We start from the raw sequence: 26,383 nt of genomic DNA on the forward strand, positions 1-26,383 counted from the left end.
CCCCATGCAGCGCCATTTCAGTTGTCCACAGAACAAATGTGACAGATACCGCATTTATTCGAATCTGAGCTGATGGTTTTTACTGAAATTTCGAATACAAAACTAAGGTGTCAGCTTAGATTCGAGGATGTGGCTGCACAATCGCCATTGCCATCGCGGTATGCGCATGTGGCTAGCATTTCTACAGGCCTTCAGCATTGCTAGCGTGTCCATGGACTCTCAGTGCGGTTCTTCGATTCGTGCACTTCCGTTTCACGACACGATGGAGCCAACAAATAAGCGGTGTCATTACACCGCTGCTTTCAGGCGGAAAGTTGTGCTTGCAGCGCAAAGCTTGTCCAACCTTCAAGCACAGTGAGAGTACGGCGTGGACGAAACAAATATCCGCTGCTGGCAAATACAACGGAACCAGTTGTTCAACTGCGCTGCAACCCATTTTACGGACCCCGCAGAGGTTGGTGGAAGAAGTCACTAAGTTTGTTAGGACGCAGAGGGCCGGAGCACTTCCTGTTACGACAAAAGTTATTCAGACGAAGGGAGGTCGCGAAAAGACGAGGCATCTCGCGCACTACGCTCAAGGCATGCAGAGGCTGGCTTAAAAGGTTTATGAAGTGGTTTGGTTTCAGCCTGCGGCGACGATCGTCAGTGTGCCAGAAGCTGCCCGGAGATTTTGAAGAGAAATTTCTTTTCAACGGCATTTGATAAAGAAGAGGCTTGAGAAAGGGTATGTATGAACTTGGGCAAATTGGAAACGCCAACCAAATCCCAGTTTACTTTGATATGCCCATAGCGTACACAATGGCCGAGAAGGGATCAAAAGAAGTAAAAGTGCATATTGCGGGCTACGAGAAGGAACATTCGACTGTAATGCTCTGCTGTACTGCCGATGGCCGAAAGATGCCATCATATATCATTTTCAAGCGGAAGACCCTTGCTGCAAAAGAAGGGCTTTCGAAAAACATCGTTCATGTGCGCAAAAACAGATGGATGACCGCGGCAATGGTCGAAAAATGAACTAGGCTTGTCTGGCAACGTCGACCAAGTGCATTGTTGTATCGGGACTCCCTCCTGGTCTTAAGACTCATACAACGGACACTTGACGGATGGCGTGTAGGCTGCACTCTCACGAGGTGGGTCCCAGATGTGGCTATAATACCTGGCGGCATAACCAGTTAGCTTCAGTCACTCGATGTCACCATCAACAAGCCCTTTAAATCTAGAGTGCGCAAGTATTACACTGATTGGCTGACTGAACAAGCTCACAAACTCACTCCGACAGGTCGCATTTAACGCGCATCACTCAGTCAAGTGGCCAAACGGGCTGCAGCAGCGTGGGAAGATATTCCTGCGGAGATGATCGCGTGGTCATTCCGTAAATGCTGCATCTCAAACGCACTTGGATGGTACCGAGGACAGCGCACTGTGGGATGAACACGGTGATAAGGAAGCCTCCAGCGAGGAAGACGACGACAAGTGATCAGTCAGCCTCGTGAAGAGCACAGCACGCTTTCATTTGAATAAATGTCTTTCTTGTTCAGGGTAGTCTCTGGCTTGCAATCGTGGCCGGCTTAGATTCGAGCAAATACGGTACTGTGCCTTTCCTTTCCTGTGAACCAATTAAAAACCGGGAATTGAAAAGGCGGTGCTACAGAGGTTATCGCTGCAAAACTCACAGCTTTCGCTCTATCACTAGGTTCAAGCCATGCTTAAAAACCCACAATTTTGAAGCAATAGCTTCACTAAAGGAAATAAATCCAAGGTCTCCATGTTGACCTTCAAACATCTTAGAAGTCAAGTTGAAACTTAAGCCACAACCACTTTGGGTAGCTATGTTCCCACCAAAGGTCAAGGACAAATGATGTGGGAAATAGCTTAGTGGCGAGACACATGATCGCTGACATCAATATCGAGTTGAGTATGCAGCCACGCCATGGACTCTAAGCACGCCAAATTCAGATGGAGCCGAACCCCTTTACGGATCACTGGAGTCTCTTCCTAGCCATAATCAAAGAAAAACCTGTTGAATAAAGAGCTTTACTATATGTAACCAAGCTTACCCTTTCGCTTCACACTAAGTTTAAGGGGGGACGAGGGTCTTAAAACTAACTTTTTTAGTTATGGCTAGAATCTCACGAAACTTTGCACACAGATGTGGTTTTCTCTCCTGATTTCAAAAATGTAATTATAATTGAGCTGGTGGTATTAGATCAAAAGTTATCTAACAAAGTCCAGAGCATAATTAGTGAATTTCTTACGCAGCTTTAATGAACTTTCTCATTGCATTTCGTTGCTTTTAATTACATAGATTGATAGCCAAAGTCTTCCCATACCCGATGACATTCTTCGTTTTCCTCAAAAAGGCATGTCATTCTCACATATTATGGCGAGAGTAAAAGGCTGCATTATTTGAAACAACTCATTAAGCTAATCTCAAATTGACATTTATCCATTGCCTAAACTAAAAAACTAAAAATGTCATCGGGTACTTCATTTCTCTCTGAAGAAAATGGTACCAAAGTTATTTGTGTGAACTAAAAAGAAGTTATCAAAACCCTGCGTAAGACTGTAGAGATCGACCAAAAATATGAAACTGAGAAAACGGCATTTGAAGTTTGACCACATATTTCTCACTAAAAATGTCATGCTCTTCCCATTTCCAAAACTGTCTTTGGATTTTGAATATGTCAACTAAAACTGAAACTATCACCATTACCCATGGCCAAGGTAGTGTATGCCATTAGGAAATCAGCAAAATTTTTTGAAATGCAATATTATTTTAATGGCAATTTAAAAAAATCTCGATAGAGTGATGTAAGTGTTGGATCACCCCCTGATCTTTTCAATATGACTGCAGTGGTGCTAAATTTGTCATTGTCACTCGGCGACAATGTAGAGAAAAAGCACAGTAAGGCTGAGTGCAGTGTCCAGAAACAGCACTGAGAAAAACGTATTTGCATTTTGAGACAACCTTTAACTTTTGCTACACTGCAGCTATGGTAATATAAATGGAATCGTTGTGAGGCTTTGTTCTTTATGAGGAAGGCTATATACTAAACATATAACAGTACCCTCCCCAAATACTGGTAAAAGCTTGCCACAAAGTCTAAATATACCGCCACTAGAACCAGCGGGAGAAGCTTTATTTACAACTTCATATGCCTGTGGCAGTGTCCTTCAAGGCAAACAGATACTCAAAATTACGATAAAACGGTCTTGCAATATTAATAAACCTGCACAAAGTTTAAGGCTAAAGCACAGCGGCATACTGGAATGACCTAATAAATTGGCTAATGTTGCAGAACGAAACTTTGCTACTTTGCTGTACAGCGCATGCAGGGCCGCACGCGGAGTTCCTTGCTGGAGCTAAAGCTCGAACTTTCACACCCCTTGAGCGCAGAGACGCGATTACTTAGACAATCTGAAGAGAAAAAAAAAAAAAAAAAAAAAAAAAAAAACGAAACCGTCCGCGGAAAATGAACGCGGGCAACGGCGCGATGTCAGGCTCGCCTGTCGTCTGAAGCGACGCGATAAAAAAGCAACGAAGTGGTAGCGTCGGTGGGGACCATGAGTATCAGCTGAACAGTTAAATCGATCGATGCTATCTTTGATGCCTCTGAACCGCTCGCAAACGATTACATGCCGCCGGACGTGCTGCAGCTAGGTCGAGAACACGCCGCGCGACCCTGGCAGCGCGCCGCCGCACTCGTTCTTCGACGCGCACTCGCTAGGCGCTTCCATTTTCAATACACTCCTGATCCGGCTACGTTTACCGAGCTACGTCTAAAGAGCTGCGGGAATGACTGATAACGATCGCGAAAGCGCATCATAAACGAGCGAAGCAGCAACCGCGACGAAGAACGTTAAAAAAAAAAAAAAAATGGCAAGTCAGTCGCGCTGGCCAATGGGAAGCGCGAGACGAGGGGCTCGCTTCGCGAGCGCGCGCTCCAGCCAATCAGCGGACCGGAAACGGCTTTCGGAAAACCCGCGACGGTGGTCGTTCTGTTTGAGCGACGTCATTTGGAGATGTCGCAAAATGCGCACAAAGAAACAAGCTTCAAAACAAGTCCAAGATGGCGGCGGCCAGCCGGCTGCTTCACCCGCGGCGCGCGCGGGAAGTTCGAACAATTTTCACCCCTTTTTTGGCCATTTCGAGGCTCCCGTGGCGTTTTAAAAGTCGATTTTACCGTATTTCCCGATCGAATTCAGTGTTGATATTTTGAAGGCTAGTGCTCAAAGGTACAGACATTCCGAAAATGCATTTTTCTCAAAATCAATTTTTTGCCCATTTTTGACCAGTTTAAGACCCGCGTCCCCCCTTAACCGAAGGTAAACCACAGCCAATTTTTCTCATTAAAAATGGCACGCTTGCTATCACGCGACGTTGACCTGTAAGTCTAGCCCCGTACGTCTACCTGAAAAAAACGCACACGTTTCCCAGCTCTTGCAGATACCAACCCTTTCCTGCTGGCTGCTCGGTGGTGCTGGAGGGACCTGGAGTGGTCCTCCTCTGGTGCCCCCAGCTCGGTCTCCGGAGGGGCACTGGTGGCGATGGTAGCCACTGGTATGTCCAGCGGGCCATCACTGGACCGCTCATCTGGCTCCAGCCTGGAGACCACCTCGTGTCCTTCGGTCTTGAGGGTGCCAGAGGAGAGGGACCCCCGGCCCCCGTGCTGGCTGCTGCCATGTTGGGCCATGCGCTCAAGCGCCTGCTGCCGCCGCTTCTCGGTGCGCTCCATCTTCTCAAAGGCACGCATGATGGCGTCAATCTTGCGCTCCTCCCTCGTCTGCATTGGCACATACACACACAGCTCCACTGTTCAAATGTGCCACCAGACGACACATAGCGTTTGGGCAAAATGTTTAAGCGATGTTGTGTGAATATTCAACTCGTGCAGAAAACGTACAGCTAGAAGCGGACAGTACACTTATAAAGTACACTTGTTTGCCTGCAGGACCACCACCAACATGAGCCAGGGAACCCCGTAGAAGAATTACCTTAGATGAATAGGAAACTCAGGTAATTTTTGAGTAAGCAAAACGAATTCAACGGCAAGTACCACAGAAATTTCAAAGTTTCGCACACCCCTACGTACGAGCCAACTTCTCTTCCAGCTCAGACTTGCCGACTAGCCGACACGGACCACTGCCAATGCCGCATAACACGACACTAAGAAAGCAGCCCCTCACCATTTTGCGCCTCCGGCTGCTGACAGTGGGCTCTGGTGGGTCTCCATCTGGGTCATCCCCTCCGTTGCCCTGTATGCCCTCCTGACCTCCTGGGTCATCCAGCTGCGGACTCCCGTCCTGTGCACGGAAGAACGAATGGCGGAAGCCTCAAGCATATGCTTCGTAACTGAACTGACAAATGCATTGTTGTCACGCCAGCCATCACAAATACCAACAACACATATAACGCTTTGAGTGTCCTCCTTTGGGCCTTTATTTCTGTTTATATAAATAATCCTGGACAAAAAGAAAATACCGGTAAAGCATGGCTTTTGAACTAAGGTCACTTTCGGGCTGCGGAAAAAAAAAAGAAAAAAAAGTTGTTCTGTTGAGTTCCTTTTCCACTAAAACGTGAAGTTCGGAGCCTACGAAGTGCTGCCGTGGTGTGCGAACATGTAAGAATATGTCAAAATAAGCTCGTCTCCTTGACGACGCAATTCAAAACCGTATGACTGGACAAGCGTACCGTGGTTTCGTTTGAGGTTACACCTTGCCGACTTTCCTTCACTAAGGCTGTTGCAGTTAAACCTCGATGCAATGAACTTCAATGCAGCGAAATCCAAGATGTAACTAAGTATTTCGGTTTTCACACTTGCGTGACCATAGAAAACCATGTATTTTTAGCCTCTGTGTAACAAAGTAAATTTTACCGCACTTTCACTGTAGCAAAATTTTATTGCTGCCTCGAAACGGACCAGTGGCAAAATTGTGCCACGAGCGCAAAAGGTTAAGCGGAGAGTGCACTGATCGGAGTGCATGCAAGAAGGTGCACCGCCCGGCATGCAGACGAAGAGCGGTTGTTGCTCTCCTCCTCTTGCAGTTTCCTGGCTGCCGTTACGTTCCAAGAAAAAGAAAAGAAAAACTACTATGATTAAATTATGACGCATTTTTTTGCGTACAACTTGTGTGGTGAACGGTAGACTTTGATAAGTGGTTGTTGGCCCTAATTTGTTGAAGTGACTTTATGACCACTCTCACCATCTCAGTAGCTCGTACCACAGTTTGTCGCTGACAGTGCAGCAGCAGCCATTATAGAACCGAGTCAGCCTCTTACAACTGATGTGTCAATCGTATTATAATACACAACCCTGGTTGCTGAGCTCAAACACTGCGCACTCGCTGAAGCAGGTAACTGAACAACATGCTGTTCGCAAGAGACTGCTATTCCATCAACAGGAGGACACGAGGCCATTTGTCCCCTTGGATGCCGCTTGCAAACATAGGACTGCTTCCAACCTCAACATGCCTAAGTGCTTTTTACCTGCTGCTCATTGGAGGAGGTGGTGGCATCTGCGCCGCCGCACACGATAGCTGCTGGAGTCTGGCTGTCCTTGGTGTTGTCCAGGGAGGGGCCACTGCTGGTCACTTCCTCCTCCTCCTCTTCTTCTGCTGCGGGGGTTTCCTCTTTCACCTCCACCTTGGTGGCCACCACCACCACTGGTTCGGACACTGGGGCTTCCGTGCCGTGGCTGCCGCTGCTGCTGCTCATGCGGCGGCCCCGGCGCTTGCGCTCCGGCCTGCAACACACACCAACACACTCAAGACCCTTCAGACTCTGCGTGCGGCCGAGGTTTTGATGTTCGGGGGTGAACAAACAAACACATTATATGTCTGCAACACCTTTGATTTCACAGCTGTGCTTTGCGCAAAAGGTTTGGTTTGTGGGGTTTAATGCCTCAAAACGATTTCAACTATGAGACGCCATAGTGGAAGGCTCCGGAAATTTCGACCACTCGGGGTGTTTTCACACAGCACATGGGCGCCTTACTTTCCACCTCCATCGAAAAGTGTCTGCCGCGGCTCGGGTTCAATTCCGCATCCCTGGGCACAGCAGTCAACCATCCCAACCACTGCCCCACCACGGTGGGGCGCTTATAAATTACAAACCCATCTGAAACACTTGATTTGACTGCCTGCCAATTTTTATCACTTGTATTTGATTTCCAACCTAAAACTTGATCTCCGCGCACCTCAAGCAATAGGCAAAGCGAGACTTACGGAGTGTTGGATGGGGTGCCACTTGCCCTGCGTCCCTTGCGGTTGAGCCGACAATCATCCAGACCACATGCGCAGGTGACACGATGGATGCTGCACAGTGAGGTGAAGGCCAATGAAGCAAGCACAACGATGCGATCCGCACCATGCCGACTAGCAATAAAAAACCCACTAAAATCAGTTCTTCAATACCTTTCGATCCCGGATGTATCAAACAGAATATTTCTTTGACAATTCCGTTGGCCGACTAGCAATAAAAAAATCACTAAAATCAGAGTTCTTCAGTACCTTTCGATCCCGGATGTATCAAACAGAATATCCCTTTGAAAATTCCGCACAGCATTGTCTGTGTTTATCGAGCTCTCACTCAGTGGAACATTCGATACATCGCATAGCGTGCCATCCATGCCCCTGTAAGTGGCACTTCTCCTAATGGCACGCCCACAATCACTTTTCACACTAGGAACCAGGTTGGCTATGCTGCCTTGGGCACCAGCCAGCTATGCCAATGTTCTAGAACAGTGATAAAGTGAATGCTGAGTCCGCTAGAAAGTGGCCTTCGGTCTGGCATGTTTGTTAAAATGCAACACCGGTGCAATGCAGGAAAGCCAACGTTCGGTGCACCAGTTGCTATGCGGTGAAGCCAGCCTAGCTGACCGACAGCTTACGAGTGTGATTATTAAAATTTCCAAACATGAGAAAAAAAATGCAAATATCAAACATATGACAAATGAAAAAATAAAAATAGCAATAATTTCAGAATTTCACATGGTAGAGGTATATCTCTTTAATTCGACCCTTGTTGCTTCAGACATTTGGAAAATTTGAACTAGGAGCACCGTCCCGGCGGATGCCCATGTAAGTCTATGGCGTTTCTGACACTGGTTAATTCAGACCAGCGTGGGCTCACTCCGGTTAATGTGGATTGGGGATCATGCCTAGGTACGACACGCACAACTACCGTATTTACTCGCATATAGGTCGAACACGAATATAGGTCGACCCCTATATACAAGGCTCGCCGAGGAATAAAAAAAAATTATTCGAATATAAGTCGACCCATATTTTTTGAAAAACCGAGAAACATGTACACGACAAACCTTTATTCATAACGAACTTTGGCCACTAGCTAGTCGCTGTCAGAAGAAGCCACATCATCGTCTGAACTGCTTTCCTCTTGGGATGCTTCACTGGCGACCTGGGCATCCCAAAGGACGTCGTCCTCACTTCCGTCGAGTGCGTTCGAAATGCAGCATTTCTTGAATGCTGTCCTGATTATCTCCGCAGGAAGGTCTTCCCACGCATCTTTCACCCATGTCGCCACTTCGCTGAGCGAGGCCTTCTTGCGACGTCCCGTTGGCGTCATGGCTGCACTGTCATTCGCTAGCCACTCCTTGTAGCATTTCGAGACGCGGTCCTTGAAAGGCTTATTGACAGCGACATCCAGCGGCTGCAGTTGAGACGTCATACCACCAGGTATGATGACCAGGTCCGTGCCTGCCTTCCGTAGGGCTTCCTTGACGCCCGGGCAAATGTGGCCTCTAAATGAGTCCAAGACCAGCATGTTCGGAAGGCCCAAGTTGGCGCCTGGTCGCTTCATCCAAACAGTCTTAAACCATTCTTTGACCATTTCTTCGTTCATAAACCCTTTATCATCTGCGCCAACAAGCGCACGTCTTTTGCCCCCTTTGTTGCTATGGTGGTACGACTGGGCATGTCAAACTGCCATTTGGTCGGCGTTCCCTATCTGGCCAAGACCATAATCCTTTTCATGCCGGAGCTTCAGAACGTAGCGCTGAAATTAAACAAGCCGTTCCTCGTATTCTGCTGGCAAACGCTGGCAGATGGTCGTTCTACGACGAAGGGAGAGTCCGTTGCGCCGCATAGACTTCTGAACCCAACCCCGACTCGCTTTGAACGTCGACCGACCTATCCCCTCTCGCTGCGCCAATTGCCGAGCCTTCGTTTGTATGTCCTCGCACGACACCTGAAGACCCTTCGCGCGCTCCTCTTCCACATGAAGACTCAATTCCTTTTCGAGAGCATCGTACCTCCCGGTTGCTGGCCCGCGAAAAGCACGACGCCGCCCGTTGCACGCAAACAGTCGGTCGCGCTGTTTCCGCCAGCCCCTAATTAACTTTTCGTTTACATCGAACTCACGCTGAGCGGCACAGTTGTTCGAGTTCTCCGCAAAAAGAATCACTTCTCGCTTGAAGTCGGCGGTGAAGCTCTGTCGACATGACATCGTCAATCAAGCAGCAAAAGCAAAACCAGCAAAACCACAGAGAAAGAGATTTGGCAAAACTGCGAATGCAATCACAGAATGGCGACGCAAAAAAAGACACAAAGACAAGGCTTTCCGAATGCGAGCCAATGCGAGCCCCGTACGAAGCCTGCAAAGTAGACAACCTGAAAGCGGACGTCAGCGCTACTGCGCTACCCTTATGAATTGGTTATACTAGCGATTCTATTAATCAGGAACTTTGTGGCGACTTATTAATTTCACTAGCACTCTTTTTGGATTTACGTACCTAATTGTCGCAAATTTTCTGTTTTTAATATTTGTATTATGCGCGACTGCGGCTGCGGCTTCGACATGCATGCCGGCGCGTTTGTTTTGGTCACAACCTCCCGGCTTGTCTCGCTTTGGTCACGAATATAGGTCGATAGCTAATTATGGATAACATTTCTGAAAAAAAAAAAAAAAAAAAAAAGGGTCGACCTATATGCGAATAAATACGGTAGTGATGACCACCGAAACAGACCTCCGCAAACCTGAACTGCCTGGAATAGAGGTAAAATTCGTCTATCAGTTCTCTGTGGGGTCGTCAGACCTACAGCCTGTGATGTGCTGCCACGTGTGCCAGCGGCCAGCATAGCTTCTTATGTTAGGAAGATATTTTTAAAATCTCCTACTGCATCAATCAAATTTTTTACTAGGAGCTTTCCATTCACTTTGAACCAGACCAGCACTATTCATGCAAGCCTACTCAGACGTGATCTGAAAATGTTGTTCGACTCCCAAGGCCATGTCAACCATGCAGACTTGGGTGGCTGTGTTCTAACCCATGGGAAAAGGCAGCAACCATCCTCACCAGTGGCGATAGTCGAAGTCAAAGGGGATGGTGAGTTCCTGCCCAGGCGCAATATCGCGGGCCGCCACCAGGTACAGTCTCAGCATGCCCCCCTGCAGAGTGTGCTGCACCAGTGCTGTAGGCTGGCACGAGCGGCGCACAAAGCGTGCCTCGTTGCCGTAGGCACGTGCATCCACGCACACCCAGTTGCTTTCCTCTTCGTCGGCAGGGCCACCCTCATTACCACCACGGCAGAGGCCCTTGTAGAAGAACACAAACGGGTACAGCCTGCACACAAACAAAGGCACTCAATTGCCAATGCCAGCCAATATTTGTTAGTACTATCCCAGGCAGAACAATCCATCATTAAGCCAATGTTGGCACGGTGTCGGTAATGCATTGGTCATATGTGTGGGCCAAACAGTGCCAACATGTTACCAATATTGGTTCAACAACGGATTGTGCTGCCTGGGACAGCTATCCATATAAAACATGTACTATTGCATGTAATCTTGCACACAGACTTCAAATGTGCAATTAGTTTCTTTATACCATTGGGGTGGTGTGTCATGTACGACTCGAGAAGTTTACAATCACCTAAACAGACCTCCACGAGACAATCGCATCGAGCACTGGCGCCCCCGCAGCTCAAGCGTGTGTGCTACGGCAGGCAGGATAACAATCAGTGTCTACCACTGACCGAATATGGCCCAGCAACATAGTTTGCTTTGGTCCACTTAAATTCGCGTCATCCTATCACTGCCATCAGGAGCACGCGTCAGCCAGTCTTTTAGTTTTATTATGGGATGGTGTAATGTGATCGCAACATCCAGGCGTAATTCATCTCATGCATCCGCGTGCTTCTCCCAGTAAGCTGAATGGTCCCATTGCGAGGGTGCCTAAAGCATAATTAGCGCAGCAAAGTATATATACGTGAACCGGTACCACTGCTACTGTGCTGCAGAGCAAGGAGGACCAAGAAGGCATTAATGGCATCAAAGCAATCCATTGCCATTCCCAACAGTGTGCACAAAGTAAAGCCCTAGACAAGACAGCAAAAAATTGTCACTGCCGTTCAGATTTTACCTCAACTGTATAGACAACCAGGTAATCGAGAAATTACTGCCATGGAAACGGTTTCTGGAAGTCTGTCAGGGTCATTGATAAATCTAACATTTTTCCAGGCTTGAAGGACAAATCGAGAAGGTTTTATTACACCGAAGTTCAAAAAGGTCACCATAATTTTTTTTTCTCCCAGTTTAGGTAAATGAAAAATTCACTATTTCTAAACTTTTGACAGGTTAAAATTTCGAATCTCATTCGAAACCTATTCAAGACAAATATTTCGCCCCCACCTCCCCTTTCCGAAAAGCCTGCCTGTTCTTGCAGTTATTCTTCGTGGACGGCCCTGTGCCCGAGGAAGACGAACGCACCTCTTCTGGAAGACGGGGTTCTGCAGACGGAACTGGCCAGCTGACAGAAACTTGCCGCACACCTCTAGTAGAGGCTGGTGGGCAGCCACCGCGCGGCTGGCAACCAGGCGGCGCCCCCCTCGGCTGCCTGCCTTGGGGCACTCTTCCAGACGCCAGGCGCCCTCCCAGCCTGGCCGCAACACCTCACGCAGCAGCTCCTCCTGCTGTCATCCCGAAGAGAACATGTCAGCATGAACCTCAATCACCTCCGCTCCTACAGTCGCCAAGCCAACTTTTCAGACTTGGCGAAACCCAAAAAACCACCCAATAATCAAACAGTCTGAAAAATTCAGAAACATTTATTAGGTGAAAAAAATGTTTTCTACAAAAAAAAAAAAAAAGCAGTCTTGGAAGTTGCGAACCTCGCTGCTTCTCATGTCCCGCTTCCAAACAACATTAGAACGTATCTGAGCCACAGTCACACTTTGTCGTGCGTGCAACTTGGCCAGACATTCAGAAGCAAATGGATGCCAAATATGGAGGCAGTGTAAGCCCAGTGAGGAAGAAGGGAGAGAGAAAAAGAAGAGGTAATGTTCGCAATAATAGGCAGCAGGCGGCACAAAGCAGCAGAGAAGAGGAACTGGGCTGCACTTCGATTTTATCACAAATGTTTTAACTAACTTCTAAATGTCATTAAGGCCACAGATGACGCTGTCATCTAAGCCATGCTTTGAATTTCACACGAAATCCAACTTACATGACATATAAAACGTGATAACTGGACTAAACAAACAAATCGCTTAAGGGGGGACCCTGGTCTTGAGACAATATTTTTTTATTTACTGGTAGATTTTGATGAAAGTTGCACCATTTATGCAGCTTTTTGTGCTAATTTCAAATAGCACAATAATTTTATGTAGGCCAATTAGTTCTGAAAATATTGAGCACTTTATGTTCTTTGTTTGGAGGTGAGCTGCCAGCAAAACTACAGGAGTTATAATGAAAACTGACATATCAAATCAATTTAGAGCACACAGAGAGTGCAAAAATCACGAATGAATGTCCTGGTTCCATTTTAACCAAAGTTACAGCTTGTCAAAGTTCAGAAACCAAAAAGCCACCTTGACACTCCAGAAAACATGCAATTTTTAAAAACTTTCCTTAAAAAACCACAAATTCATTTATATTTTTGCACTGTACAAGAGTTTACCTTTCTAGTGCAAAAGACATTATAGCAATATCATAAGTAGAACCAGAGATATCGCACCTCCTAACATGTACTGTCCTCAATATTTTGATTTTGAGAAATTGATGAAAAACAGGTTGATAACATTTTGAAGCACCGAAGATAACAGCAACTCATTAAAGTGGGTTCTGACTAGCTTCTGATGTCAATGCATCATTTACCATCGATATAATTTGCCCTTAAAGAATGAAATTTTCGGTGAACGGAACGCATGGTCCGGATGCCGCCACCAAGACGAGTATGTTTGCATCATGACCTCCACAAAAGTTGGTGCCAAGTTCTCACGTTCATGCTGTAAATGCAGTCGGCCTGCAACCAGTAATAAGCGACCATTGCTCGTCTTGCACAGCGTAGCATTCAGAAGAAAGTTTATTTCGACAAGATTTGGGATTCCGCGCAATCTTCTCTATATTCTGCGTGTCGTGGGACGCTGCTTTGCGACTGCCGCTGCGGCTGGTCGCGGCACTGCCTCACAGGGCGATCTATCCCAGCGTTGAAAGCTGCACTTGCTGATCTGCACCTTCCCGATTCCGTGCGCGGCAGATCGTGCCGCTCCTCACTGTCGCACTGAGCCCGACCGGCTATGCTACGCCGTTATCAGGCCACCGCGGACTCTACGCGGAGCGTCGGCGCTTCGTCATTGATTGCAGATAACCAGAGGGGGCGATGCAGCGTCCCCAGCGCGTTTATCTCCTCTCGCTACCTTTTTTTAGGCTAATAACGAAGCGTGAATCTTAATATTGCACATTTCACGTTGTGGTTACGATGAAGGAACGGCGCTAGGCCGACCAGGCCTAAAGGAGAGACCTTTTCAAAATGCCGCTGAACCGCGAGCAGTCGACGCCGCCAGCCAACCAAAGCTCGCCATTTTGCTCACATGCGGTGGGAGTTCAATAGCAGGGTGTGTTTCATGCGATTTTGTTCCTTTGTTTTTCGCTTCGGTGGGCTCGCTCATGGTCACCAACCGAGATATAGGAATGGCCTGAATGGCGATCTTTCGAACGACACCAAGATTATGCCTGCAGATCACATATTTCTCGAACTGCGGGAGATCGAAATTCGGCGCGATTTGACCTAAGTTTAAAGGGTCACACGCACAGATTTTCGTCTTTGGAATGCTGTAACGTGCAAATAAGGCGATATTTTTTAATAAAACTTTGGAGATAGCTGCGGAAAGATCTCAGAATCGCGAAAACGAGAAGATTGAAAATCTGATTTTATGACTAATTTTCGGCTCCAAGGACCCCGCTTAAAGAGACAACAAAAAGTGGATAGAAGGTATTTTTTAGTGTTTCTTGCATACATCAGAACTATATGTTTAAATCACATACTAATAGTATGCTCAGAACCATGCCATCACCAACAAGTGATATATACAGTACCAAATTTTGCTGGTCCAAGTGACTTCCCTATAGAGAAGTTCTACCAAATACCAATTTTCTTGCAGCAAGACCATTTTTTAGGATGCCTTTTGTGAAAGAGACCCTGCACTCACGTGTGAGCCATGGGCTGGGAGGGTGGAGGCCAGTAACTGCACCTCTGGACTGTACTGGTTGGTGGGGGCTCGCTCGTAGCTCAGGGGTCCCTCGGGCCCCACCCATGTGGGACCACCTCCTCGCCATGGGTCTCCCACGGCAGACTCCTCCACCTCCTCAGCCAGCACTGCCGTCAGTCGTCGGCCGGCTCGACTCGGGGCAGCCCTCTTCACCTGCACACCACAACATGGCCAACCGTCATCGAAAGGCCAGCAAACATCTTTTCAAAGACTGCACTATGATGGCTGGCTGTGGAATGGAATGGCATGCAAATGTTTATTTTCATGGAGTCTGGTGAGACATTACAATGCAACAGCCAAGTTAAAAACAGACATTTAGTTCAGTTTATGGGGTTCAGTGTCCCAAAGCGACTCAGGCTATGAGACATTTTAGTGGAAGGCTCCAGAAATTTCGACCACCTGGGGTTCTTTAACGTGCGGTGACATTGTGAAGCACACTGGCGCCTTGCTTTTTGCCTTCATCAGAAAGCAGCCGTGGCAGACAGGATGCAATCCCGCATTCTTGGGAACAGCAGTTGAGCGCCCCAACTCTATGCACCACCACGGTGGGTAAAAAAAGACGTGCAGTCTGCTTTCAAAAATTGTGTGGGGATAAGTCCTAACAACCTCAACTCCTGTACTGAATTTCTTCTACAGAACTGACTTTTTTACAATTTCTTAGTTCTTAAAAACACGGGGTCGTACATACATCAGCAGCTTTCAGGATTACAAGGCCACAGCAGAGCAAGTGCGACTCACCATGCCTTTTAACTTGACCTTTTTCCGCTCGATCTTTTCCTTCATGGATTTCTGCAACAAAGAGAACAGAAACTTCAGCGACAAGCACCGCCCACCTGCTCCATGAAGGGCAGTGAAACATTCGCAATACTGCCACTATCACTCCACACCACTTCCAATGAGCTCGAGCTCGCTCTAAAAATACAGTAAAACCTTAAACATTAAAACTGATCCCTTGAAATCCAGAGTAATTCGAAGAATCTCTGTGGTCCCAAAATTTCTGATTCAAATTTGATCCTTCCATTATCCATACATCATGTGAGGTGTGATCAACCTCCTTCCAGTCGCATGTGCATTGTGGGTACTGTGGTCGCGAGGATCGCAGAGTCGGCGTGGTGAAACCGAAACTGCTAAAACATAGGAGACACACAGAGAAACGTAAGACACAGAACACTGTACAGCACTCTGTGTGATTATCCTCTATCTTCGTCCTGGTCCTTCACACTGTTTACAATCTTGTCATGAACAACTAACTAGCCCACACCTCAATGCTTGTGAATTGTAAAGTCGACCTTTTTCCCAAAAACTGTCCATCCGAAATTAGGCAGGTCTGTGTAGTGTGTAAGGTATAGCTTTGGATGAACGGCGGGTAGAATACACCCCTGTGCCGATGCACGCTGTTGGCAAGATGCGCTCCATGCATAAAAAATGAAAATTTAATTCACGTGCAAAATGACTATGCTGCAGGAAATTCAAACTGTGCTGTTCTGTCTGGTTGGTTCGTTTCGGGCTGGCAGTCATTCATTCGCTCGTTTCTAGCGGCAGTGATAGGTACAGCAGAAGCCACTTAACATTCTCAGGAGAGCGCGCACTGCGGAACCCACAACTACACGGCTTTGCCGATTGCTGCAAGCAATTCTGACAGCATTGAAGTGTGGAGGCATGGTTAAATGCAGTTTTCCTTTTGACCTTTGCTGGTGTTGTACCGTGGTAAAAATCTATTAAGTGGTGCAGGTGAGCAGTGACATCACCCTGCGAGAAACTAAAAAGGAAGTGCAAGACCAGAATGAAACAGGGGCACGTGTAGCTCGTGCTCGCAATGAAAGTTTTTGCCTGGCCTCATTCTTTTTTTTTCTGCATTGGGTTGATTTGAAAGCCCCGTTAACTCGAACATTCTTCGCAGTCCTACTGCTTGGAGTTAACAAGGAAGCAGAGAAACTACATGGATTACTGTATTTTTCAGAGTACAAGACGCATCCCTCATATTTAGAGGATTTGAATGAAAAAGATGGTATACACGACAAAATCTATAAAACTCACTTGAATATACCCAGTTATGGAATGGAACTTGACTGTACATGCTTGCACAACTATTTCAAATGCTCCCTGCCTCAGAAACCAAAGAATGTTGCAGACGGAAGGCAGCGGTAAGTGCGAGGAGTGCGGATGTCGCCATCTTTTTGGCATTTCATATTACGAAGACTTTGGGCCTGTGACACAATCATAGGTTTCGTAATCGCGGAAGTCTACAGTCGAACCCGAATAATTCGAATTTTGATTACAGTGAAAGCTCGTTAATTCAAACCCTGATAATTCGAATGTTCGAATAATTCGAACTACACTACTTGATCCGGCCAAGCTCCATAGAGATCTGTGTATAAAAAAGCCCGTTAATTCGAACGTGAGTCGGTTCCGCTACGGATAATTCAAACTACGTGCCGCCGCGTCTGGGCGACTTGGCGCACATCACGCGAAAAAAAAAAAAAAAAAAAGTAAAGAAACACCTTCGCGATTGGAAGGTATAATTAGAGGCTGCGCACGTCCAAAACGGGGACAGAAGATGGAACCAGGTAAAACCATGGAAGAGTGGATAAAACTTAAATGGCGCCATGACCGGCGCGGCGACCGGCGGTGTTGGAGGGAGGGGACGGCGGCCGCGGCAAGATCACTGCATGGCCGCGGCGGCGGCAGCCTGCTCTCTCTCCTGCGCAACCTCCGTAGCTCGCAACTAAATACTCGTTAATTCCAACCCTGTTGATTTAGAAATAGGGATAAGTACTGTCGGCGCGGTCCCAGCCAACGCCTATGAAAGGCTATGATCTGGGACGGGCACTATCCTTCCACCCATCAGTCCTCAAGGGAAGCACGCGAGTCAGCAGCGATCATGACGCTTGCTTGCTTGCCGCTTGCTGCTATCGCGCGTTCCCATTATTGGAGTGGCAGTAGACGGCGCCTGCCCCAATCGCTCATAGCATGATAAAGCGAACATACTGAAACGAGGCACTTTGCCAAGTTTGCTTCCTCCCCCACCCTCCTCCCCCTGCTGGAGCTAAGCGCAGCATCTTGGCTCATTGCCAAGAAATGTGTTGTGGACCATGAGGGCGCGCTAAGGACTGACGCCTTTATTTTTATTTTTATTTTTTCAGATTCGTAGGCACAAATCGGGGCTGGGTGGGTTCATTATGCGAGCGAGTTTGTTACGCGACTAAATACAGTAAATTTACTGTAATACAAATGGTTCTTGTCAGTTTTTTCGAGGCCATTCGATAATTCGAACGTTTTTCCCGGTCCCGTGAAGTTCGAATTAACGAGCTTTTACTGTATATCGAACTCACGGAATATCCCCTTGAAAGTCACATGTAAAAGTGTACAAAAGCTGTGTCGTACATCGAACTCCGCACCACGCATTGGACAGTGCACCTTCCCCGAAGACAATTGCATCACCCTCGGCCGTTCACCGCGTGATATTTTCAAGCCACGCACAGAGCATAGTTCGGTGACGGCTGGTCTAGGCTAGGGCAGCGCCGCGCCCTTTCCCTAAAGGCGCGCGCATCTGCTTTGATGGCTGCCGCGTGCCAGCACGTGACATTTGCAAGCCATGTGCGTGAAAGAACGAGAGGGAGCCAATGCAGTCATGGTGTTCGGGAGAAGGAAAAAAGGGGACAGAGTGAAGCGCAAGGGTGTGCCCAATCTTCTGCAGAGCTTTATCTCTCCCCTTCCTCTTTCCCGGTCTTTGTTCATAGCAGCACGCGCTACGCATGCACGAACAAGCCAGCTCAGACCATGGAAGACGCTTTCTCCAGTGTGTGTTGTTAACGCTCTGCACGCGGCTGCTGACGTGCGATGCGCATCTCGTGTCGTGCTGAACGTGTGTATGCTATGGCGACTGCGAACGCTAAGAAGCGGCAGTCTCTCTCTCTCTCTCTTTTTTTGTGGGAGTCGTTCATCCGCCGTGCTGAATGTGCAACGCAGCGAACGTTAATAAGCGGCAGTCTTTTTTTTTTTTTTCTAGAGTTGTCCATTCTTACATCTATCAGTCAACAAAAGCACGCGGTCAGCTGCGATCGTGACACCAACTTTTAGTATTGTTCGCTTCAAACGGCTTTTGCAGCTATCGTTCTTTCCAATAATTTCGTGGCAGTGGACTATGCCCGGACCAAGCACAGAGTGATAAATAGAACCAGCCTTGTGCAATCAAGCCATCACGGGCACTCTGCCAAGTTCGCTCCCTGCCACCGCAGGATCTATCAAAAGTATAGTCAAAAGATAAAGTATAGTGAGCTGTGGATGAGACAGTCGAAATGAAGGAACGCGCCTCCGAATGCTTTTTTGTTTGTTTGTTTTGTGTGTGTTTTTTTCTTTCAGATTCTCGAGGGGCAACAGTGGTGGGTGGGTTCATTATAAGACTGGGTTGATTACGCGACAAATAAAGTATCATTTTTCACAATCCCAAGTGGTGTCTCAAGCCAATTTCTGTATATCAAATTATCGATATATCGAACTATTTCACGATCACCTTCGAGTTCGATATATTCGGGTTGGACTGTAACCTGTAGACCAGAGTGAAAAGTGATCTATTACCTTTGGGTTCGCCTGCAGCTTGCGTGGTGGCGGCGGGCCGTCAGGGGAGGTCTCGGAACGCCGCCGCTTCCGCCGCACTACACGGGCCGAGGCCCCCCGTTTGGCAGGGCTGCCATCGGTGGGCTCTGAGGTGCTGTTGCTCCCCCTACTGCGGCCGTGCGGGGTGGCCTTGTCATCAGCAGCTGCGGCTGGGCCACTGTCTACTTCCTGGGCCGATTCCAGCCGGCTCAGAAGCCGGGCCATCTGGTGGCGCTTTCGTGTCTGCAGGGAGCGGGCGCGTTGGCGGTCTACCCGGCGGGGGCAGCAGCGCTCGCACAGGTATGTCTCAGGGATGCGGCTGCGGTCCAGGCCCATGCAATCCACATGCTGCCACACCAGGCACCGGTCGCAGCAGATCATGTACTCGTCATCCTGGTTGAAGCCACTGCAAAAGGAGAGTGACAATTGTCTGACTCACAGTGCCAGCCACCCGACAAGGCTGACCAATAGTTAAGCAGAGGGTATTGGTAGATCAATTAGGCAGGAACAAAAAACCCTGACCATATTAAAAAAAAACAGCTTCGTAGTCAATGCTGGCAGTCTGGATATCTATGAATACAGAGCACAGGAAGATATATGTACACTAGCTGCCGGCTCCCCAAAGCCATATGAAAATAAATTTTAGAAAAAAAAAAAGGAATTTAAACCCGTGGTGTCATCACCGTGCAGTGTGGCTGACGTTCCCTGCACACCTAACAAGTCTCTGGCACAGAGTGTAACAAAGGTCCTGACGGCACGCTTCAGGACGGCACGCTCCAGGCCGGCACGCTCTGGTTTTTGTTCCACACCCATTTCTTACAGTTTCTAAAGGTTCGTTGAGTGCACGGTTGCGATTTACTGTTTTTCGGCATCTCAATCGGAAGGAAAAACGCGGCACAAAGCGGTGTGTCAAAAAATACGAGCACGAAACAAAAAGAAAAAAAATGATGCGCCGGTCAAGCCAGCCATTTGCAGAGGCGGAACAGAACGCTTGAAAACGGAACGCTTGAAGACGGAAGACACAAACGGCCTTCGGTAAACAGGCGCGCGCAGCCACTCCGCTTGAGCGATGGCATTTTCAGATAGCACACATTGCGCACAATGAAAACAGCTTCAAACCAAGCCCAAAATGGCGGCCATCGGCTGGCTACAACGCCCACGGTGTGCGCGGGAATTTCAAACAAATTTCTTCTTTTTGGGGGGCATTTCGTAGTTGCTATGGCGTTTTGAAAGGAGATTTTATCGCATTTCCCGATTAAATTCAGAGTTGATAAATTGAATGCAGGTGGTCAAAAGGATAAAGTTTTGAAAACAAGTTTTTCTCAAAATCGATTTTTTTACCATTTTTACCATTTTACCATTATGAGAAAAACATTCTAACGTCTGGCTTGCCACTTCTATTACTAAGTAGAAGTAGCAAGATAGCTCGGAAGACGTTCGGACAAAGGACCAAAAAAGAACACTTGCGCCACATGGATAAGCTCAGAGAGCGCCCAGCACCAAGGCAGCAGGCACTGCTGTGCACTGACCAGATGCAGCGAGTGACGCTCTCCTCGGCCGGGAGTGCGCCATCGTCGTGGTTGGCCGCTGGCTCAGGGGGTGAGGGCCCCTTACGGAGGTGGGGGGCCGCCTCGGGGGGTGAAGGCAGAGGCCCGCCCCCATTAGTTAGCGGAGGGCTGCCCACGGCCACCTCAAGCAGGCACGGGGGGGAGCCCAGAGTGCCGTTGAGGCGTGGAGTGCCTCCTCCGCCAGAAGCAGAGCCCCCTCCACCGGTTACAACCGGCGAGCGGGGAGGGGGCGGTGGTGGGGGGCTCTGTGGGGGTGTCGCAGGCGGAGGGGCACCGTAGTTGTGATCCTGCATGGCAAGCGATGCAACCAAACTGGAAGCATGAGTCTGAACAACGCTGAACAGAGGCCAGACACAGTGTGGAAAACATACACCTTTCCATCATCAGCACAAAAGAAAACACTGCCATATGACATAATAGGGAAAAATTCCTGGGAAAAGGAATAAACTGGGCCCCTTGATTAAGATTCACAATGGGAGAGGACACGAGTGATGACCGTCAGCGCAGCGACGCCATTCAATTTTCAGTCTCGAGCATAACTCACTTATTTCTCTGGGCCGCTAACATTCGTAGCGAAAAAAAAAGGTGCAAATTTTTACACAGGAGCCAAACAACCAAGTCATCGGAATAGTCTATGTAAAGCAGTAAGTTTTAATCCAAAAGATGTTTCTTTGGATTAGCAACCGTCTCTCCAATGGGTAAGTAACGTTGAGGATCAGAGAAAAGGTAAATGAAAATTATGGCAGAACTTGGTTGACGTGTTCCTCCCAAAACGCTTCATAAATCGCGTAAAAAAAGCATATTGGGATTGGAGGCCTGTTGGCACAATTTCGACAACCTCAATGCTTTTGGCACAGTGTGCCACTTTTACAGGGGTGGAAGCAGGCTCGAGCATTTTGGAACAGCTTTGGAGAATTTGAATTATGCTTTGGAGCACATTTCTAAGGTCAAACGCCTTTGGTAATTGCAGTTTTCTTTTTCTGAAATACAAAATCTACAGTCTGATTGATTCCTTTTTATGCAAGTTCAATGCCTTTCCAACTTCGCACTCATCTCTGACAAGACAAACGGAAAAAGCATGTAAAGGCCGACTGTAGCAAAAACTTGGAACAGACTAGCAGCAAATGTAACCCTTCCTGGTTTGCTTCATAACTGAACATCGAGCATGACCTAATATGCTTACCTATTTTGACTTGAAAGATTCAAATGTCGAGTTTACCATTTCAATGTGCTCTAGCAGCGATACTACATTGGAGATTAATGGGCATGACACTTCTGCTCCCTATCTTGTGCATACATATCTATTTGATTCTATTTATTTCGAATACACCTCAAAGCACCCAGATATAGGGTATTACATGATACTTTTTGATCCTATACCTGGGGTGAATTCCTGAGCACATGGATATTTCAGCTGCAAAAAAGGCACCTTCAGACCACAATCACGCGCCTTGACAAGCTTGGCGCTAGTGCCGCTCCCGTGTTTTTTGCCTACCATGGGATCGCAGACTGCAGCATGACCTCGATCGTCTTGTCCGTTTGTAAATATGGCGGAGGTCAACAATGATGGAAGCAGGCTTGAGCATTTTGGAGCAGCTTTGGGATATAGATAGGTGGCACTGAAGGGTAGCCTTTACATCCCGCAGCTTTTTTACTTAACTGCCTCCTGCCAATTGTTCATCATTCCTTGCTTGAGTAATGCTGGCACTCCTTTTTATTATTTTGGCGATAGGCCCCGTATGTCTTTCCAACACTCTTGAGAAGCCTCCTAGTGATTAACAGCTTTGGCGTACCAACCCGTAACGCTTCAAGTATGGTTTTGTCTGTCGTAGGCCTGGCAAGCTTGTCACTGACAAAGGGGCTCGATGATGAAGTACCTGCTTGTTTTCACAGCAGAACCATTAGAATAACTCATGCAGTTTTTGCAGTCTTCTCGTTTCCCTCGTAACGGCTCACAGTAGTATGCGCTACCTGCTCCGCTTGCTGATCTCGCTTCTCTCCACTGGCGAATCTAACGACCGAGAGGAGGTGCTATGTCACATGCACAGTGCATTTATTTATTTTTTTCTTAGTTATCTCGAATTTCCAGTGGCTCAGAACAAATATTTATTATTCTCCATACTTCTTTCTTTTACAAAAATTTCATTTGTATTAAGACCAGTGCAAGATGCATTATATCTTTGCCACTGGTGTAATGACACTGTTCCCATGTTCTGCTAAACTGGATGGCAGAACATCAAAACAGCCAGTTTGGAGCAGTTTTGGAGCAATATTGCATTTTGGAGCAGGATGATGGAGCAATTGGAGCAGCACTTCCAACCCTACAGAAAGTGATAACTTCATCAAAAGGACGCAAATAATGCACCTGTTTGTCCTCTCCCCTCAGAAAAGCACTCCCCCTACTGTCACACTGAACAGAACAGAAAAAGCACCAGACGAAGCAGCCAATGCTTTCCTGTCCCTGGTACAGAACCTAACCCTGGAAGCTGCACATCCTCATTCCCCACTTCCTTAAATACTTCACCATGGCTTAACTTCCCTTCGAAAGAGTGCACATAGCATTACACTGCATACCTGGTAGGGCAGGCCAAAGCAGTTGGCGTAGCCATGGTGGTGTGAGCTGCTGCGGTGGGAGCTCTTGGTGGGGGCCGGGGCGGGCGCTACCGGAGGTGGGGGCGACACCACCGCCTCCACAGACGATGCCTCCTCCTCGGCTCCCATGGCCACCGGACCGCCCTCGACCCTGCAACACGTCCGCACCCAGTTACTCCCAACCGTAATGCACATGGCCGAGGTCTTCCGCGAATTTTATGTTGACCAATGCAAAATAATGTAACCATGGAGCTAATCAATTAAAAAGTAGACGAACAGACAAACGCATGCCACTGGCACAATTCCATGTGAACGCACTCAAGGCTCCATTTGCCAGAAAGTCAGGTGTCGGCGTAGTGAGCGAAAAATCTTGGGCATGGCTCTGGCAGCTACTCGTTAGGCTGTTTGACGTCCTGAAAGCACGACATGGCCAAGCTGGCACACGCATTTGATTCACCTTTGAGATGGGCAGGTGAGATCAGAATCGAGCCCTCCTGGAACCCTGAAACCCTTGGGTCCCCAGTGAGACTCACTACACAAGGCTACACAAGCACATTTGTATAATGTGGTTAAGGGGGGGAGTGGGGAATTTATATCTATATTGTTTGCTCTTCCACATAATGTGGTATCTTAAGATTGTATGCTGATGAGTATGCATGAGATAACAAAGGCACAAATTAAAAGACCATTGATTAAACGAGTATAGGTAAACAAGGATCTGGAAGGGGAGCTGGCAAAAAGGAGAACTCCATACTAATGTTATTATTTCACATTGATCAACAACAAAAAAAGAATAATGAAAACAATGCTTTCCTTCACGTCAGTGGCTTTTGCCATCTTTTGTATATATACACAAATCAGAACAAAATGAGATAAAATTGTCAGCGGTGCCTTGCTCAAAACTGCTGCAAAGCCTAATCTACCAAAGGCCCAAGTACTCTGCCAAAAAAGTAATGAGGCCTTGCAGCAAGTGACCAAAAGGACAAGTTTCCGAAATCCCCAGTAATGGTTTGCAAGTATGCACCACACAGATTGTCACCACCACTTCATGGAAAAGAAATGCCAGATTAAAAGCTATAATCCAAACTGCCAGCAACACCAAAAGCTGGCGATGACGGCACAGTCCACGTGATAACTGAGCTGCAGCCAATACACACTTCAACACGTAAGCAATACAGTGAATACTGATCAACACTAATGCCATTCAGGCTTGAACCATTGTAAGCTGACTGCGTTGTTTTGAGGGTTAAGTGGTTTACTTTGCAGTACGCGTCTCTTGACCAAAAGGGGTGGGAACCAAGGGACACAAAAAAAAAAAAGTCAAGAGCTGCAAGGTGTGCACCACTCACCCGCCAAGAGTGTCAAGCAGGAAGTCTGCACCCGGCACGGATGGGGCAGGGGGGGGAGGAGGAGGCCCCCCCAGGCCCCCCAAGCGCCGGGGGGTCTGCGTCAGGGCCAGGCTCATGCCGCCCTCCTAGGCACCTGGCCGGAGCTCCCCCGCAGCCACTGTGCTGTCGCTGCTGCTCGGGGACTCCGACACACCTGCCGCTGCTGCTGCTCATCTGGACGGTGGCACCGCTGCGGCCGCAGCACGGCTGGGCCGGCGGGCAGCCGCAGGGGCTGCGCGCGGGCCACCATCTCTACGGTGCTGTTGCCCACCCGCTTCCCACTAGCCGCACCTGCAACACGGCACACACACTCAGTCCTAAAGGTGAGCCTCCTCGCACCACTACTATGCAAACGGGTTTTTTCCCGACCATCCGACCAGGAACACAACACACCTCTGGCAATTCCACGCAAAAAAAGGCAGCCCGCTTACTCCTCCCATTTGTCAGAGTGCAGACGTCTTAAGGGAAGGAGTTAAGAAATAGCAGTGGCTTTCTAAAAAAAGAGCAGCATGACGAACCTTCCGTCGCCATGTAAGGATAATTCAGCACTAGAAAAGAGGAAAACGAGACCCGTACGGCGTCTAGAAGAGCAGTTGTGCTGACCGACAAGCCACAGTTCATCACACCTGCGCTAAAAAAATGCCACTGCATTTCTCCGTCCAGCGGTCGCCTGCTGTCACAAGACTGCACGTGGCCTTTTGATGATCTCAGGTTTGGCACAAAACAGTATTTACTGCACAGAGTAGCACTAAAAAAGACTTTTTAATGAAATGATAAGCGTTGGAGACAAAAGCTACTTTTCTACAGTTTGTTCCTGCTACCTCGTGTGTCACAGGACGGCAAGGCCTTTCATTAAAAACCTGGACAAAATTTGCGAACCCAGCTACAAATCGATGAGGAAGAAACAAACTTTCTTTGCTTTTTCAAAATTGGGTGCCAACTTGTTTAGGAAATGGGAAGCTTGGATTGTATTTGCTCACTTCGACAGCACGCACCTTATAACCGAGTCAATCCATGACTGCATGACTACAGGGAAACCATTTCCTCCAAACCTGATAGGCACTGCTATTTTATTTCATGCATAATAAATTCCATCTCCCTTTCCATACATACACACCATAGGTCTTAGTAAAACAACTCCGTTTCCTGATGCGACGAAAATAGACCTGGTACGAAAGACAGAGCTGACTGAAAACCATTCCTATGTGAAACCCATTGTTGACAACTATGATGCTGTTGCCCACCAAGAACTTCCAGTGCAGATGCATTTCATCAAAGTTTCCGTGGATGTATCCTCATTCACACCGCCACATGAACACCTAGAGACACGCTAGGCTATGCTACCAAAAAAATCCAAAAGGAAGTCGGAGCAACAAAGACTGCCATCTCTACTTCCAGAGCAAACCTATTCTGGCTGACCAGATTCATTTATAAAGGCAATAGGTGCCATCCCTGTTGCTTTCAGCCCAAGAGCAAAAATGTTGTGGCTGCAACATCATTTGACAAGGATCCTTTTTTCTTATTTTCCACCCTTCCTTGCATACCGTGGGAGAAGACTATGGGTTTTATGCAGTTACAAATAAGTCATCACAATTGTCGGAAAAGTATGTTTCAAGAGTCATGGTAAAGAAATCACGAAGGAATATGCTGTTTTCAGCACCCGAAGGTATGACTGCTCAGCAGGAGCAGAATTTCTCGGCGTACAAGCTGTGAAAGATAGTATACTTCAAC

General features: G+C 47.7%; 1 protein-coding gene across 3 annotated transcripts in view; it reads right to left on the reverse strand.

Moving 5' to 3' along the window:
• LOC146178858 (uncharacterized) overlaps window positions 1–26,383 on the reverse strand; it is a 61,998-nt gene that overhangs the window by 23,826 nt on the left and 11,789 nt on the right. For 2 of the 3 annotated variants that reach the window (XM_084578591.1, XM_084578589.1), the window contains exons 2-13: window positions 24,614–24,943; window positions 23,247–23,415; window positions 20,634–20,959; window positions 19,087–19,510; window positions 15,247–15,297; window positions 14,449–14,661; window positions 11,729–11,931; window positions 10,317–10,583; window positions 7,225–7,314; window positions 6,488–6,743; window positions 5,188–5,304; window positions 4,456–4,784 (exon numbers count right to left, since the gene is read on the reverse strand). In XM_084578591.1, coding sequence (XP_084434717.1) covers window positions 4,456–4,784; window positions 5,188–5,304; window positions 6,488–6,743; window positions 7,225–7,314; window positions 10,317–10,583; window positions 11,729–11,931; window positions 14,449–14,661; window positions 15,247–15,297; window positions 19,087–19,510; window positions 20,634–20,959; window positions 23,247–23,415; window positions 24,614–24,729 — 2,561 coding nt within the window. In that variant the 5' untranslated portion in view covers window positions 24,730–24,943. The remainder of the gene's footprint in view (window positions 1–4,455; window positions 4,785–5,187; window positions 5,305–6,487; window positions 6,744–7,224; window positions 7,315–10,316; window positions 10,584–11,728; window positions 11,932–14,448; window positions 14,662–15,246; window positions 15,298–19,086; window positions 19,511–20,633; window positions 20,960–23,246; window positions 23,416–24,613; window positions 24,944–26,383) is intronic. The other variant, XM_084578590.1, reaches the window with a different exon arrangement.

Source organism: Amblyomma maculatum, chromosome 9, assembly GCF_055883805.1.
Source record: "Amblyomma maculatum isolate TAMU_Amacu chromosome 9, ASM5588380v1, whole genome shotgun sequence".
In the NCBI taxonomy this organism is placed as follows: domain Eukaryota; kingdom Metazoa; phylum Arthropoda; class Arachnida; order Ixodida; family Ixodidae; genus Amblyomma; species Amblyomma maculatum.